At 39.1% G+C, this 16,893-nt stretch overlaps 1 protein-coding gene across 1 annotated transcript in view; it reads left to right on the top strand.

The window, feature by feature from the left end:
• LOC121316088 (probable E3 ubiquitin-protein ligase HERC1) overlaps window positions 1-16,893 on the top strand; it is a 64,515-nt gene that overhangs the window by 10,489 nt on the left and 37,133 nt on the right. Inside the window, exons 8-35 of the mRNA XM_041250848.1 lie at window positions 1,199-1,326; window positions 1,477-1,621; window positions 1,716-1,887; window positions 2,343-2,477; window positions 4,257-4,422; window positions 4,797-4,922; window positions 5,242-5,451; window positions 6,036-6,188; window positions 6,320-6,452; window positions 6,976-7,167; window positions 7,359-7,571; window positions 7,876-8,049; window positions 9,019-9,133; window positions 9,525-9,651; window positions 9,981-10,149; window positions 10,643-10,946; window positions 11,205-11,277; window positions 11,643-11,694; window positions 11,989-12,224; window positions 12,613-12,810; window positions 13,055-13,175; window positions 13,295-13,535; window positions 13,741-13,907; window positions 14,109-14,267; window positions 14,474-14,571; window positions 14,979-15,077; window positions 15,446-15,613; window positions 16,289-16,528. Of these exons, the coding sequence (XP_041106782.1) occupies window positions 1,199-1,326; window positions 1,477-1,621; window positions 1,716-1,887; window positions 2,343-2,477; window positions 4,257-4,422; window positions 4,797-4,922; window positions 5,242-5,451; window positions 6,036-6,188; window positions 6,320-6,452; window positions 6,976-7,167; window positions 7,359-7,571; window positions 7,876-8,049; window positions 9,019-9,133; window positions 9,525-9,651; window positions 9,981-10,149; window positions 10,643-10,946; window positions 11,205-11,277; window positions 11,643-11,694; window positions 11,989-12,224; window positions 12,613-12,810; window positions 13,055-13,175; window positions 13,295-13,535; window positions 13,741-13,907; window positions 14,109-14,267; window positions 14,474-14,571; window positions 14,979-15,077; window positions 15,446-15,613; window positions 16,289-16,528 (4,514 nt within the window). The remainder of the gene's footprint in view (window positions 1-1,198; window positions 1,327-1,476; window positions 1,622-1,715; window positions 1,888-2,342; window positions 2,478-4,256; window positions 4,423-4,796; window positions 4,923-5,241; window positions 5,452-6,035; window positions 6,189-6,319; window positions 6,453-6,975; window positions 7,168-7,358; window positions 7,572-7,875; window positions 8,050-9,018; window positions 9,134-9,524; window positions 9,652-9,980; window positions 10,150-10,642; window positions 10,947-11,204; window positions 11,278-11,642; window positions 11,695-11,988; window positions 12,225-12,612; window positions 12,811-13,054; window positions 13,176-13,294; window positions 13,536-13,740; window positions 13,908-14,108; window positions 14,268-14,473; window positions 14,572-14,978; window positions 15,078-15,445; window positions 15,614-16,288; window positions 16,529-16,893) is intronic.

Here is a 16,893-nt window from a genome sequence, read left to right as displayed (position 1 = left end):
AGAAATGTTGGATAACACAGAAAGAAGTTTTAATGCAATATAAGATAGATGTGTTTACACCAAGTTAACACCATCTGAGGCAGTGTGAGCCAGAGCCAGGCTTTTTTTCACAACACATACACAAGACCCTCCACAGGGTGCCTGGGGTGATTGAAACCGCAAAGAGAAGGAAGGAGGGGGGCTGAGGTCCATGGCTACTTAGTCAAGTGCGCTTAGCTCAGCTGAGCTCACTTTCTCTTTCATTCAGACTAGTATTGGAGACTTGTCGATCAAGGAGTCCTGGAGGATCAAACCTACAGTTTTGTGTTATTTGTTCTGTTCTGTTTTGAACTTAAGTTTTGCTTCGTGCAGTTTGCATATGAAAGTGTGTTCTGTACTGTTTTGCTTTGAGCGTTTTTTCTGTTTCCAGAATCTGCGTGCTGTGTAATGGGAAAATGATTCCCTGCATAAATTGAATAAACCAAACTAATATCTGAAGAAAAGGACTGCATTTCTTTGCATCTAGTTCACATCAATCAAGAAACAACTACTCACTACTACTTTAGAAACTTCTTGATGGAACGTTTTATTTTAGAAACATATTTCATTGAACACATTATTTGGTTGAAATGAAATGTTTTCCACAAAAAAAAAAAAAAGTACAATAAACCTGTGGTCGAGTACCAGATCAAGGCTGGTTTGCGCCCTTGAAATAGTACCTAGACTCAGGAAACTGCAGTTCAGCACCTTGGCACACTTTTATTATTCAAATAACAAAACCAAACAAACAAAACGTTTAAACAAATACACAATTTAAGCAAAACTCTAATAAATAAATAGCACCCAAGTTATGGATATCAGACATGCGCTAACCTGACTTTAACACTCTGGTCAGGCTTGGCATGCGCCTTGACTGAATCATCTCCCCAACAAACATTTCTTTGTTCTCTTTTATAGGGTGTGTCCAGGAGTTAACTGACGTCAGTAATTCAGTTCCCACCTGGTCACATTCCACACTTTTCTCATAAATTAATTAAACCATTACCCACACCAGTTTAAACTGGGTGGGTGTGAAAAGGCGGCCGTCTTGTCCCCAGGCTCTACGCCCGAGCCAAGGTGACTGCCAGCCACCAAACACATGTTTCTCAGTGTGCAGACCCTCTGCTCTGTCACAAAACCATAATTGGTATAATGTGTGTTTTTTACTACTGTCTTTCAGGTAAACTGGGCCATGGGGATACAAACCGAGTGTACAGGCCCAAAGTAATTGAAGCATTGCAAGGTCTCAGTATTAGGAAAGTGTGTGCAGGCAGTCAGTCCTCGCTGGCACTGACCTCCGCAGGACAGGTAAGGGCAGTCGCTGGCTTTTTAAAGTGCAGTACAGTCCTTTATGTAAGTGGTATCTTTTGAGAATCGTATAAATGTGTAACAAAAACATCTAGAGTAGTGCTATATATATATATATATAGATATTTTTTTTCCTTTGTTCTCATGCAGGTATTTGCATGGGGCTGTGGCTCTTGCCTGGGGTGTGGTTCATCTGAAACAACAGCCCTGAAGCCCCGTCTCATTGAGGAACTGAGTATGACCAAGATCATTGATATCTCCTGCGGTGACAGCCACTGTCTTGCCTTATCACATGGTGGGATTAAATTAAATAACGAAGACAAATAACATAGTGTATTATAAGTACCAAAGCCTATAATAACTGTATTTATTTTCAATTTTTTTGGCAGAAAATGAAGTGTATGCCTGGGGTAACAATGCAATGGGACAATGCGGACAGGGACACACCTCCACTCCTGTCACAAAACCCAAGAAAGTAATTAGCTTGGAGGGAGTAGCCATTCAGCAGATTACTGCTGGCACTTCGCATAGCCTAGCCTGGACAGCAGTACCTACAGACAGGTGGGAATGGAGAATGAGTTTCATTGTACATTGTTTTTGACAAGATAGTATGATATTAAACTGGTTTACAGGGAATAACTTCGTTATCACATCTAGAATGGAGAAAAAAATTTGTAAAAATTTTAATCTGATATTTTGCTGTGTATAAACAAGACAGAGAAGCAATTAGTTTAAAAAAAAAAAAATAAAAAAAAAATAAAAAGGTCACAAGCACAGTAGATAGGCACAGAGCTGAATGTGTTCCAACCCACCTTGTGGTAAGCCCCAGAGTGAGCTAGAAGCACGAGAGTGAGGCATTGTGGGAAAGAACACATCAGCAACTGCACACTTCTATCTTCAGCACTGTCATTCTGGAACCTCTTTTTATTTTCTTTAATTTCTTTATGGAATTCTGAATGTGATTTTCAGTTACTGTGATTCATTATGTTTACTCATGTTACTTGTCATATTTTTAGGCAGCTGGTAGCTTGGCACAGACCTTTCTGTGTTGATCTAGAGGAGAGCACCTTCACATACCTCCGCAACTTCTTGGAGCGTTACTGTGATGGGATCAACAGTGATGTGCCCCCACCCCCATTTCCATCTCAAAGGTACTGTGAGTCCTTGTATTGTAGTAGAAATGAGGTTTGAGCTGTGGAAGACACCTCTTTGAACATTGAAAGTCCCAACTAAAGTAATCTTAATCTTACGTTCCTTCAATTGTGTGGAAAGTCGTCGTTCTTCTTCTTCTTACTCACTCACCTCATGTAAAGTAGGGGTAGGAATACAGTAATGGGAGCCGTTCTTTATCTCTATTTTTACAAACTACTTACTAATTTATAGTTCAGTGTCTAATTACATTAAAACTGTGAACTGATTGAAAAGGTTAGTTCAGTGGATTGACAGCAATTTAAAATCATTCTGCCTGCAGATCACCAGTTCAGTCCGGTGTGCATCATAGTATCGGGGTTTGATGGAACGAAATCGACTTCATATTTGAGTTTGCACTAAATTACAATTTTATTATCAGTTTTCTTGAGAGGACAAATAGTTACAGTGGCACAGACCTCCCATCCGAGGAAGGACAAAGAGATATATGCAGGGTTCAGTAATTTTGGACTACAAGAACCTTTGCTCTTTATAAAAAAAGAACCAGATTGTGGAAGGGCAGCATTGTCTTGCTGAGCATTTTTATTTACAACAGAAATAAGTAAACATCAAACCAAACATCTAAAATAAAAAGAGGCTATCTCTGTACAGGACAGAGAGCACAACCTGCTCTCAGCCCTTTTCCTAAACTAACTCACTTGGAGCTGTCTCCCAGCTGTCATTCCTGGCCACATTCCTCACGTGTTTTTAGCAGGGAGGGGATTCTAACCCCAGCCCGGACATACTGAACAGATACTTTTTATAAACAAAAACATTTACAGTGCCTGTAGTAAGTATTCATCCCGCTTGGGCGTTTTCACAGTGTGTTGTGTTACAACCTGAAATCATGATGTGTTTAAATGGGTTTTTTTTCCTTTTGATTTACACAACCTACTCAACACTTTGAAGAGGCAAGAGAATTGTTATTGTGAAACAACAGTTAATAGGGAAAAAAAACCCAAAAAACTGAAATGTCTTGGTTAGATAAGTATCCCCCCCCCCCCCCGAGTCAATACTTGGTAGATCCACCTTTAGCAGCAATTACAGCTGTGTGTCTTTTGGGGTAAGTCTCTACCAGGTTTGCACGTCTGGATCATGCAGTATTTGCCCATTCTTCTTGGCAAAATTGTTCAAGCTCTGTCAAGTTGGGTGGGGATCGTTGGTGGACAGCAATCTTCAAGTCTTGCCACAGTTTCTCAATCGGATTCAACTCTGGGCTTTGACTGGGCCACTCTAGGACATTCACTTTCTTGTTTTTAAGCCACTCCTGTGTCGCTTTGGCTGTGTGCTTGAGGTCATTGTCCTGCTGAAAGGTGAATCCCCGTCCCAGTCTTAGGTCTTTTGTAGACTGAAGCAGGTTTTCCTCAAGGATTTGCCTGTATTTAGCTCCATCCATTTTGCCCTCTACCCTGACAAGCTTTCCAGTCCCTGCAACCCCATAGCATGAAGCTGCCACCACCATGCTTCACAGTAGGGATGGTGTTACCTGGGTGATGTGCTGTGTTGGGTTTGCGCCAGACATAACGCTTTGCATTTAGGCCAAATAGTTGAATTTTTGTTTCATCAGACCACAGACTCTTTTGCCACATCTTTTCAGAGTCTTACATGTGCAGTGCCCCTGCCCTCCCACTAAGATATTAAAAAGATGTTTTGAAATCTAGAAACACAGTAGCAGAAACACCTACAGAATATGTGGTATAGAGCAAGGTTAAGTTACCTTGTATTTCTGTTGTCCTGTCCAGAGAACACCACCAGTTTGTGCTGCTTTGCCTGAAGCTGCTGTCCACTCACCTTTCCTTGGCCCATGCGGGGGGGACTGGAACCTCTGTCCTGGGGGTGCAGGGGAGGCCCCTCAGGAACCTTCTCTTCAGACTCATTGACTCGAATGTACCTGATTCTATTCAGCAGGTATGTCTGTCATCGTTTTTTTTAGAATCTGGTAGAAAACAGTTTTCTAGTTAATTTCGATAAAACTTATTTATCTCTGGACTATAAACTTGGGAGATGTAGAGCATAAATAGCTTTAAACATTCAGTACATTAGAGATGTCTTCATCAGTGTATTAATATGGTCTTACCAAATGTTATCAAGTGTTTTTTTTCTTGAAGAATATCAGCAGTCAAGTTACAGATTTGGTAGTAAAATTGCACCTTATCTGCTTCCAGGATAGATCGTAACAGTTACCAACTGTCTGTGCTACACCTTACTGTGGAGATTTCACAGAAAAGGTAGAAAATCTGTTTATTTTTTTAAAAATGATAGCTGTGTGTGTTTCTTTTCAGGCTGTGATGAACACCATCTCCATTGGTGCATCACTGCTCCTGCCTCCTCTCAGGGAGCGAACTGAGCTTTTGCACTCTCTTCTACCTCAGGGCCCAGAGAGCTGGGACAGCCTTTCCAATGGGCAGGTAGGGGTCTCTGCTCTTTCGTATCTTAAACATGGAGTGTAATGTTGTTGCAGAAGTTGTCAGATGAAATTTAGGATGTGTGCCAATGTGAGAGATATGCTGCATAGTTGTGCCTTTGTCACCAAGAAACCTAAATGTTTGATGTCTTTCGTACAGATCGAGTATATCACATTCTCCAACATGTTTAAACGGGCAGGGTGCCCTGCTAGTACCTTTTTACACCACATGGTGTAACTGGTAGTTCAAACTGACCTGCTTCCTTGTTTATTTATTTATTTATTTAAAGTTGTTTATTTATCTACATCTCTATCTATCCCAGAGAATGCAGCTGGACATGGTTATGAACAGCCTGCAGGAACAGTCCCATGTTGCCTCCTTGCTTGGGTACAGCTCTCCAGCAGAGCTATCTGCAGGGATAACCCAGTGTTCTGCACTGGACCAGTCTTCAGTTAGCTCAGACACTAATGACCACTTTCACCTGGCAGAAGTCCTCCTAAAGACCCTTCTACTGAATATTGGTTTCTACACTGTAAATATTTAATTGCATTTTGTTGTTTTAATTTATTTGCATCTATAATAATTACATTGATTGTGATGTTGCTGCATTCAACACGTACCTTCATGTCAACCTTCTGATTCAGGCTTTAGAACAAAATGTAGCCTAGCTGTAAAGAGCCTTTTTCTGACTACTTGGTCCAAAAATATGGGAGTAATTCTTAAACAAGTCTGCCAACATGTTAAGTGTTGTTCAACATCAGAGCTATTGTTTTACTCTGATTCAGAGTGCACTTAAAGTTGCAGCATCATTGCTTTGTTTCAGCCTTGTGTAATAGATGGGGTTTTAACTCTCCACCATGGACCACTGCTGCAATCTTGCAGTTATGATTCATTTGCCAATGTTTTATAACTAGTATTGGTAATTAAACTGTAATCAAGCATGAATTATTAATTACATTTCCTATTTTATTTACGTGCAGTAAACATAAATTAATGTTATATTCCAAACCTTAATTAATTTTAAGTGACAATCTAAATGTAAGTCATCATAAACAGACATGTTTTGTAGGCATTGACAAGTAAGGACAAGGAAAAAAAGTGATGTTCTTTCCACAGGAACGCGCATTTGGAGAATTGGAGAAAAATAGTGATAAACTACAAAGCAGTATAGCGCATAAACAGAGTAATCCACCCTCTAATTTTCATCGTCTCCTGTCAGCCATGCACAGACACCTCCTGGCACACTGCTGCACTAACACAGAATCAAAGGTATGTCCTGCTGACCATTGCAAATTAAATTGTTATACAACACAGGCTTGTGTGTCTTCGTCATTTTAATCTGCCTCGTATGATTTGTTTGTTTATTGATAAACTTGGAATTTGTGCTTTTCTTCCTTTAGGAGGATGGCAGTGTGACATTACTTCATAAACACCTCTGCCTGCTGTTGCCTTACGCTGCTGACACCTTTAGGAGGTCTACCATTTTACTGGAGGAAAGCTCTCTTGACAAGCACGTTATTAAGAAACTACACGGTAAGAGTTCTTTCCTAATGAGTTTCTTTCATCTAACCACCCACATTGGTGTGCCAGAATAAATGGTGGCCAAGGCTTCTATACCTTTGTGAACGTTTTCACATTTTTCTGTTCCCTTAAAGGGGAAGCCAGTAATACATTTGGTATGTAGTAGCTCTGCATACCCAATGCTTAATGGCTTCACCAGCTTTCTCATAACTATTGCTGTAATGATTTTATGGTTGCTGTTGAGGTATGCCATTTTGCCAGATGATGAGAGTTGCTGCTGTATACGATCGTGAATGACCATGGTTTATTTTTTAATTGAAACCTTTACATGGCTAAATCAAGCGAGCTGTTTTTTGGTATTCGAATCACTGTTTAAATCGCTGTTCAGAAAAGTGATGGGGATCATTTGGGAAGCAACTGATATGCAATCTGGATATTTAGTCATCATGGTGGTGCCGTATGGTCACTAGGGAGGCTTCCTCCACTTATGTTTTGGTGTGGTGTTAATTGTATCGTGTGTATTGTTCCCCAACAGCTGTTCTGTACAGCTCTGCGGCAGGAAGCCTCATGTGTCAGGTGATATACTCTCTCCTGCTATTGCCACTCCATGTTATACGTCCTCTGCTGCCTCACCTTCTGTCCCTGCTCGAGCATATCAATGAGCTCAACTGCTTCTTACCTGATACCGGAGTCTTGGAGGAGCAAGAGCTGGAAGGAACACTCTTTGGTAAGAAAATGCAACTGGCATCAGATACTGTAAATTTAAATGTAGTTAGCTTGCAGAGGTCATGTTATTTATTTATTGAAGTATACAGGATTTAAATAAAGAACGGTTCAAAGTACTTTGTAGTTATGAGGCAATTATTTTTGTTATGAGGCAATTCTTTTTGTTGCTATTTTGGATTGTTATTATTTTAGAATCATCAGAAAGTCCTAACCCATCAGCTGAAGCAGAGACTGGATCGTGGGTCTGGCTGCTTGATTTGGAGAGGTCGGTGGCTTTGACTATTGGCTGGTGTCTGGGTGGAATGTTGCAGGGGCCTCCCCTTTCCCAACAGGAGATAGCAGCTGAGTTCTGGCTAGAGAACCCCCTCCTGCGAAATGGCTTGGAGATGGACTGTGATCAGCAAGGTATGGAGTAACACTTGCAATCCAGAGTTGGTACAGAGGCTCCCATTGCATACAGTAGCTGTTTATTCAATCTAATCATATGTGGATCTAAGTACTACAGTCATTTAAGTCTAGTAATTATGCCCGCACAACCCCCCTTTTATCAGGCTTCTTTGGTAAATGATGTAACCTCTCAAAAATATTAAGTTGGTCAGTATTTTGTTATTGACTAGCTGGTGTATAATCAGGAAAGTTGAAGTTAAGTATTTAAAGTAAATTGTATATACATTTTGTTTTCTTTTTTTTTTTTTCCCATGCCGCACAGATTCCATAATGATGTGGTTGACCGAGACTGCGCTCTCTGGCTGTGCTGACCCCAAGCTAGGGCATGAAAAGCTTTCTGATGAGAATGCCATGCTGATAGATCTGGCTCTGGGCATCGCTCGAGAGCCAACACACAGCCTCTGGATGAGAATGAAGGACTATGCCATAAGCCGAGGTAACGCCACAGACAAAAAAAAATTTGTGAACAAAGTTAATTCAGGGCTGCAGAATTTTCGTGCCCACGCGCACAATGTGCACCGAAGGATTCGGTCGGGAGCCAAAGATCAAGCCCTGGGACCATTGTTATCAGGCTCATATTGTTCACTTTAATGATCATGCTCTGCTCTGGGGTGTATTTACATAAACAAGATACAGCATTATGTCATTTTTTACCCTGCATGCAGTGTGATCGCAAACAACATGTGACTGCAGTAATACAGTATACCGCATCGATGTTAATACAAGCTTTTTGCTATTTTTTTGCTTTTCTTTTTATTCAGATTTTGTTAATTTCCATTGTTATTATTAAAATGCCACCTCCAGGTCATCAGAGGGTGAAATGTGATTCTAGTAAAACAGAAATGAGATGAGCTGAGCTTGTTCATCACACAAATGTTAAACAGACGCCCCCAGCTTTTTTTCTTTACAAAACAATGTATTAAGAGACTTAGGGCCATATTTACTATTATTGGGATGGTGAGTATTTGGTTAAATGCGTTGTACCTTTCTATATATTCGTTACATCAAAAGTTTTCAATTACAAGTACAGTATTTTAAATGTATAATTGCCATGATCAGCTAGTTTATTTATTTGCTGTGTAATGGCAATTAATTTGGTAAATGACATTACTAATGCTAATTAAGATTTTACATTTTTTATTATTATTTTTTAAATTACCAAATAATTAATGCACTTTTCCTTAAATTACTAAAAATATTTAATGAAAAAAATCACTCAAAATGAGAGGCATATTTTACATTATTCCAATAAACACATAAGGATTTGCAATCTGTGCCCCAAAGATTTTGGACATTCTGCTAACCTGCTTTAATTATGTTCTGCCCATTTGTTCATCTGTAAAACAATAAATAAATAAATATATTACAAATGTTTTTTTTTTCCTTTTATGCTGCTGTGTTGAAGACTGGGAGAATGGTAATGTTGCTGGAGATTCTCTTCTGGATACAGTATGTAGGTTCGTGTTTGCTGCTTTACTGAAACACGCTGGGCTACAAGAGCAGGCATACTGGGAGGATAGGTGAGCATTGGTATTGTTCTAACTTGTGAGAATGGATCTTTTTGTTTTGGAACTTGCTGTTCTTTTCCTGGAGAAGCAACGCTGCTCTCAGGCTGTGCTCTGTGATCATCCACAGCAATCCAACAGAGGCTCTGTTTTGGAAGTATGGAAATAAGGCTTCTGTTGCATAGCAGTTTCACCCATTCCAGATTTTACTACGAGCTTGATCAGCCATAGTGTGTATGTAATAAGCTCAGGTGTGTCTTACTAAACTTTGGGAGACCTAACAAGTATAGTCTTACCATTCATATCATGAACACAACGTGTCATGTTCAAGGACCCCCCTATTTTTTCTATGACTGTAAAGTGTGACATCTATTTTTGTTTGCTTTTCAAACATCTGTTTCTGCAGGTATGAGCCTTGTGAGAAGCTTATAGAAATCTACCAGATTGTGTACAAGGTTCGAAACACTCTGCTTTCACGCAAGGACTTGGCAGAGAACATCATTAATGGTCAGACGTTACCCAGTGCCAGAGAGGTAATAGAAAGCTTGCACCTGCAATATGTTTTATTATTAACCCGAGTTAGAATAAATTGGAACTCTGTTAGAACTCTGTTGCCTATCTCCAGTGCCATATATTTGTTTGAGGCTCTTCACCCTGAGTCAAAGTCAAAAAGGTCCAATTGTTGTTCTGGTAAAATGGCAGTCATTTCACACATAGTAAAAAATGTAATGTGTTCATTTTAATTGTCCTTAGTGAGAAACATCTCCTCTGATGTGCGTTGAAAAACAGAGGCTACTTCTCTGTCTAATTGATGTACAAAGTTTGTTTGACCTTGGAGAAGTATCACTTACACTGTGTCCAGTTTTCAGAGGCTCCTGAGGAGGAGCAGGAGGTGAGCGCTGGAGAGAAGGGTGAGAGGGTAGCAGAAGGCCAAGGGGAACAGCAGAGTGGCCTGGGAGACACTGCAGAGCACAACCAGGAGGCGAGGTCTGAGGAGGACACGCCCAGCATCAGCAGTATGTACCTGCCGGGTAAAAAAATAAATAAATCACATCTCTTCTCTCCTTGGGTGATGGAGTCTTCTGGGGTTCAGGGGTCACAGTGTGGATTACAGCGGAGTTGCACTGCAGATAGTTGCGCTAATGGAAATTCGCTGAAAAAGTTGCATCTAAGCTCAGTCTGATCCAGTCATTAAAGGGGAACTTTTTTTTTTACCTGTTAAATATCCTGCTGTGTGTGTTCTGTATCTTTTCCTATTGTTGATTATTTACCATGCTTACTAACTTCTTCTAAAATTAAGATGACTTTAGAAATGACTGGTAAATATGTGCAAAGTTTGTAAATGATTAATTTTTATAGAAAAGCACAGTTCCACAGGGTATATGAATTACCCCTTGGCCTAGTAGTGATTTTCAAACCATGTCACTTCAGCGGATGAATCTGTTTAATAAAATTATGTTTTATTAATTAAAAAGGATTTTGTTTTAGGCATTTTCACAGACTGGAGTGTTGTTTCCTTTTCAGAGGTGCTGCAATGTTTCCTGGCCACGCGGGAGGTGATGCAGCTCCATGAGAATGAGACAGTGTATGAATCCTCCCGGACCAGCTCGCGGCCCAGCAGCACAGAGATCCCCGGCTCCCCTGAGCGAGAGGAGGCTGGGGCCCCAGTGCACCAGGAGAGGAAACCAGGCTCTAAGGAGGGGCTGTCCTTCCTCACCGCCTGCCACTCCACCATCTCCCGCTGTGCCTTTCTCATCCTTGGAGTGAGGGCGGCCTGGCAGGACAGAGGAGAACTGCTGGACATGGACACAGAGCTTCCAAGGAAAAGGTGAAGCAGAAGACACTGAACTGTATCAGTGTGTACTCAGGCATCACACAGTCTACCAGTAGTATGTTTGCCATTGTTGGGTTGCAAATTCTTCTAAACATAACTTTGTTTGATTAATAACATTTAAGTTATGAAATTGCACTGGTTCACATTAATCTTTCAAAAAAGCAGGACTTCTCAGTTATCAGGAGCTGGATTCAAATGCATTTAGTCACTGGTTTTATTTATTTATATTTTTATTTTATTTATTTTTTTAAGTAGAAAATCAAGTTCTACGCCTGAAGGCCAGCCGTTGCATTACACAAAAACAGGAACATTAGCAGAGAAAGAGGTAATAACTATATAGCAAGATTGTTTGTGTGTGTGTGTGTGTGTAGAAACAATTTATAATTAAAAAGACCTTCTCTGGGTACCATAGGTACTGGAAGTGATGCCCTGAACAATAGTGAGTCTGTCTTCTAGCATGAATCCATCATAAACTCCTGCATTGCAAAACTTGTCTGGAGCAAAACTCTTCACATGAGGTTTATAATTATGGGGGAAACAAAATTAAGGTTGATTTTAATCCCATTTTAACTGACCAGCCGAAAATATGTTGTGCCCTTAAAAATAACTTTACCACCTATTGAATTGCTATTCTGGTGTGTTTTTTTTCTCATTATTGTATTAAAAAAATGTAATATGGGTCTTCTGTAGTTTTCAGATCAACCAAGAGCCCAGTCTTCTACATCCTCAAAAAACAAAATGGGTAAGTTATTTTGATTCAAATTAAATCACCTTTTATTTTGTTGTGTTTGGTAATGGATACATTACCATAATAGCTGTGCACATTTTTCTAGTTACAATCAGTGTATTCCACTACTGTTCAGTATTCGTGAGCTGCATGCCAATCTAATTTCCCAGAAGGATTTAGATTGGCTTAGAATTGTACTGTGTTAGGATTTGCTCTCTCTTTCTGCCAAATGTCAGCCTACAGGAATTCTTTCCAAACCATATTGCTCTAAATATTACTACAGAAATGTTCACTTGTTTGTTCCTGCAGGCTTACCCCTCTGTTCGCTGGGGATTATGAAGGATGCCTGGGAGAGGTTGCGGCAGTGTATTAGCCCGACCCCTAACCTGTGTGCCGGGTCCAGCTCTCCAGTGCTTACTCAAATATTCCAGTTTTTGTGTGGGAGCATGCTGAAAACATCCACCCTGGTAGAACAGGAGGCAGGCAGCCAGGCGGACCCCCGAGCTATTGCCCTAGCCATGGCACAGCAACAGCAGCGAGCAGAGGTAATGAGCTGTTTGATGGTATTAGTTACACAAGGTCATTTTGATTGTTTCTTTGACATCCTATGCCAGGGACCTTAACTCCGAACCAAGGTCAATCAAGTGTTCTTTGAAGGGCTGTGAACTTTGATGTTTGCAAAGAAAACAAGCAGGATGAATGCACACACGCGGACACGCGCACACACACACACACACACACTGCTAGTATAAAAACACGTGAAGTCTAGGTTATTGCAAGGCAGTACAAGTGTTTGGAAACGTGTATTTAACTTAAAAAGAGTAGTGTTTGCATGTTTAATTTGTCCATTTAGTCTGATACAAGTTTAGGCAGGCAAGTTTTTTTTAAAAACAAAACTATGATCATCTTAACAAGTTTCCCTGTTTCTTGCAGCTTCGCCTGGAAGCACTTTGCCAGATCTCATCTTTCCTCTCAGAAATGGATGAGAAGAGCAGCTGCTCCTCACCACCTCCTAGATTTCCTGGACTGCTTCTGACGGCACAGCTTCAATTCCTGTCAGGCTGCTATAGCCTGGGAACTCCAATATCAACCAACCTGACTGGGAGCAATGGGAAAATTCAGCATTACACTGTACGTTTTAAAATCATGCTTGAAAAAACATGTTTGCAGTCAACCATAAAATATTTTTGAAACTAATGTGTATTTCATCAGTTTAAGCTTAATCTACACAAAGACACATTTCACTGTTCAGTCAATAATATTTCTTAAAATTAATGTAGTTTGATTTATTGTGATTTTTATCTTCTTGCCTTGAGGATGTCAGATGTTCCAAAAGTTATGTTCAAAACATTTTTATTTTTATTTATTTTTTTAGTCGGGAACACAATGTGCCCAAGCAGGCACTCGGAGGGACCTTCAAGCTGCAGCGCACACACACTACCAGCAGGTGGTGGAGGTGCTTAGAAATAGAGTTGTGGCTGAGAAGGAACTTTCAGGTTTGCTTGCAGAAATAGAGTTAACATTAAATCAAAAATGATTCAGCAAAATGATCATCCCTTTCTTAAATTAATTAAAATCTGGTTGTTTTGTTCACTTTTTGTTTCCTCTCTTATAGGGTCCTATCAACATCTTCTGCTCGCCACTCTCTTTGCATTAAATATCCATTACCAAGCTCTGGACCTAATTGTGGTTGTTAAGAGTGGCCTGCTAGAAATCCTCTCAAAGCTGACTGACACCACATGTGTGCTACTGAGCCAAGGTTGGCTTACTGCTACAGCATCTGGGCACATGCAGCTCAGTGGCGCAGTTAAACTTGCCAGTGCCAGGCTGCTTCAGATACTTGCCATTGCAGCCAGGTATGTATTTGAGGGGAAAAAGGCTTAAAGGAAACCTTGTTGTGATTTTATATAAACACATTAGGATGTGGCAGGGTTAGGGGCTCATATTTTTGCACTGTGTTTGTTTTTTGTGATAACTTGCAGTTCTATTGAGCTCCCAGCTATAAGTGAGACATGTCCTGTTGAACTGGAAGCATGTTTTCCTGTGCTTTATTATTAACAGCTCCTGTGCAGATGCCCTTCCTTCAGATGTTTTACAGGCACTGATGGATGTGATGTGCCTACAGCTACAGAACCTTTTACACATGGTCTATGAGCAAGAAATGCCTGAGCTGAACACAGGGAATCATGCAGAACAAACTACATGCAGAGAAAGTCCAGAACAAGAAAGTGAGACCAATTATTTTATATATATATATATATATATATATATATATATATATATATATATATATATATATATATATATATATATATATATATATAAAAAGGACATTCACACAGAAGTGTTGGATTATAAATATTTTACTGCACAGTCAGTTCCCAATTAGCTGCGTCTTTATAATTCATGTACTTTACTTTTTTGTTTAGAAGCCAGTGTCAAGAGCAGTCGAATAGTGGAGTCTCATCTGGCTGACTTTCTGGTCTTCCTTCGTCGTATAGTCTCGCTGAGAAGCAACAAAAGCATCTCTGCATTTGTCAAATGGATCGATCCTCTGATCGGAATTGTTTCTCAGAAACACACTTCGGGTAATGTGTCATTCAAATTAATTTCAAAAGAAAATACTTGTTTTGTGTTTTTATTTGGTAACCATAAGTTAAGAAATCTAAAAGCGCATATCTAGTGATTTCTCCAGCTAGTAGCAGTTGTGCGCCAAAACAGATTATACTGTGGTTTAATAAAGCAAACAATTCTATGTCCAAGAATGATGCTGTTCTATCTTTTATCTTGGTAGGTGCCCCACTCATTAAGAACTTACGAACAAAATTGCTTGCCTTTCACATTTTGGAAGCCTTGCTGCCTGGCTATTCAGAGCCATTGCAAATTAATCAGGTAAGAAGCTGTTTTTTGAACATCACTTTATTCCAGTGTATGCAGGGATATACTGCTAGAAGTCAAAACATATTGTCTATTTTGGCTATTTATGTATGCAAATTACAGCTATGGCCAAGAATTTAGCATCACCCTATAGAATTAACTAATTGTGCTTCATAAAGTCGAATGAAACCTGCCGAATAATGTTACATACTGAATTACATACAATGTGTGACTTACAATACCACCACTTTGTATATATATATATATATATATATATATATATATATATATATATATATATATATATATATATATATATATATATAAAATAATATAATTTTTTTTTTTTTTTGAAAGCTCCACTGTAGCTCTAAACTAGTGTGATAACCGTTCCATTAACCCTGTAATCTATCTTTCTTCAGATTGTAGATAAACTGTTTGGGCTGGTGTCTGCCTGTATGTGGGAAGAACCTCTAGCAATCAGCAAAGAACAAGAGAATCAAGCTGAAAACTCCAAGCAGGTAATCTTAGTGTTCTAGAACATTGGGTGAAGGACACCACACACACTACTGTGTGTGGCTTTGTTTTGTGTAGATTTAAAATGGAAATTACACATGTAATTAATAATAATAATGATTGACATGTATGTTGATCAGCTTTGTATAGTATAACTAATTATGATACTTTAGAAAATAAGTTGCGATAAAGAGCTGGACTGCAATCCATATAATTGAGAACCCTTCTTAAAGGCTATTTATCACACATATGCTGTATATTGCACATTAAGGATCTTAAATGCTGTATAAAATAAACATTACAACTTAAACCTATAGGCATAAAATATATAACAAACATGATATATACTTTTTCTTTTAACTGCATTTTTCAGGGTTCTGACAACGAAGAAGAGTGTGTTCCTATTGGAGATTTTTCGTTTGATCCAGATAAACTGATTTGCTGCTCAATGGAGAGTGGGAATGTGCTGTCCCATGGATCAGGAGGGAAAGGCTATGGGTTAGCTACAACAGCTATAACATCAGGCTGCTTTATTTGGAAGGTGAGAATTAGATTATTCTTAGATTTTCTTCATTTTGTAATGTAGTGTTTAGTTAACCATGACAGTAAGCTTTCATTCATTGTCGAACAAAAACAAGAAATAGAATGAGAAATCTGTTAAATAACACAAAATAGGTCAAATAAGATCTCTATAAAAGCTCTTAAAAATAAATAAATAAATAAATGAATAAATAAATAATCAATAAATATATGTAGTATTTAAAAATAAATGTTTATCAAAATCCACTGACTAGACCATTCCAACCAGCAACCTAATGGGTTGGAGTAGATTTCTGTAGCCACTGCTGGCTCGGCAGATTTTCTGCCTATGTTTGTTCTGATCAATGATCCTACAAGAAGAAAGCTGCCATATGCGTTTAATATGTTGCTTCTAAGAACTGAAGCCAGAAGTGCAAGAGCACTGTGATAAGTACCATTATACTGCTTGGATGAGTTTGATACCTTGACACATGAAGCCTCAGTTATATGCCTACCTAATTACTTAAAAGACTTTGATCACTCCAGGTTATTAATCGTAAGTGTAATTTCACTGATTGCTTTAACTATTTGTTTCCATCCCTGTTTCCTTTTCTCTCGCTGAACCATAATGCTTCAGTTTAACTGATAGGGCATCCTCTGTTTTCCACAACAGTGTAATGTTGGCTTTGTCTTTCAGTTTTACATCACCAAGGAGAACAGAGGGAATGAGGGCACGTGTGTGGGGGTGTCCCGCTGGCCCATCCGAGACTTCAACCACCGCACCACGACGGACATGTGGCTTTACCGTGCCTATAGTGGCAGCCTGTACCATGGTGGAGAGCTGGGTAGAGTGCTGCCCACCTTCACGCAGGGAGATACCATCACCTGCATATTGGACATGGAGGCCAGAACCATCTCCTTTGCCAAGAACAACAAGGTACAAGCACAGCAGCATGAATTTTGTGGCAGACCAGACTTGCACATGAAAATCAAGCATGCCAGTTATTCTAGCATTACAATCAAATTCAGGTTATTGTTGTGTGTGATTCAAACTATCTCCATTCATTTTGTTGAATTGCAGAAACATTATATTCTGTTTAAGCTAATGGCTTTGAATTGTAGTCAATTTGCTAGGTATGATCAAAAAGTGCTTGACTTTAAAAAATAAATAAATAAATAAATAAAAAAAAAAAATTCTAATGTGTGTGTGTGTGTGTGTGTATATATATATATATATATATATATATATATATATATATATATATATATATATATATATATATATATATATATATTGTAACA

Source organism: Polyodon spathula, chromosome 1, assembly GCF_017654505.1.
Source record: "Polyodon spathula isolate WHYD16114869_AA chromosome 1, ASM1765450v1, whole genome shotgun sequence".
Lineage (NCBI taxonomy): Eukaryota > Metazoa > Chordata > Actinopteri > Acipenseriformes > Polyodontidae > Polyodon > Polyodon spathula.
The sequence above is the reverse complement of the archived record's forward strand: the minus strand, read 5'-3'. Positions and strand labels throughout refer to the sequence as shown.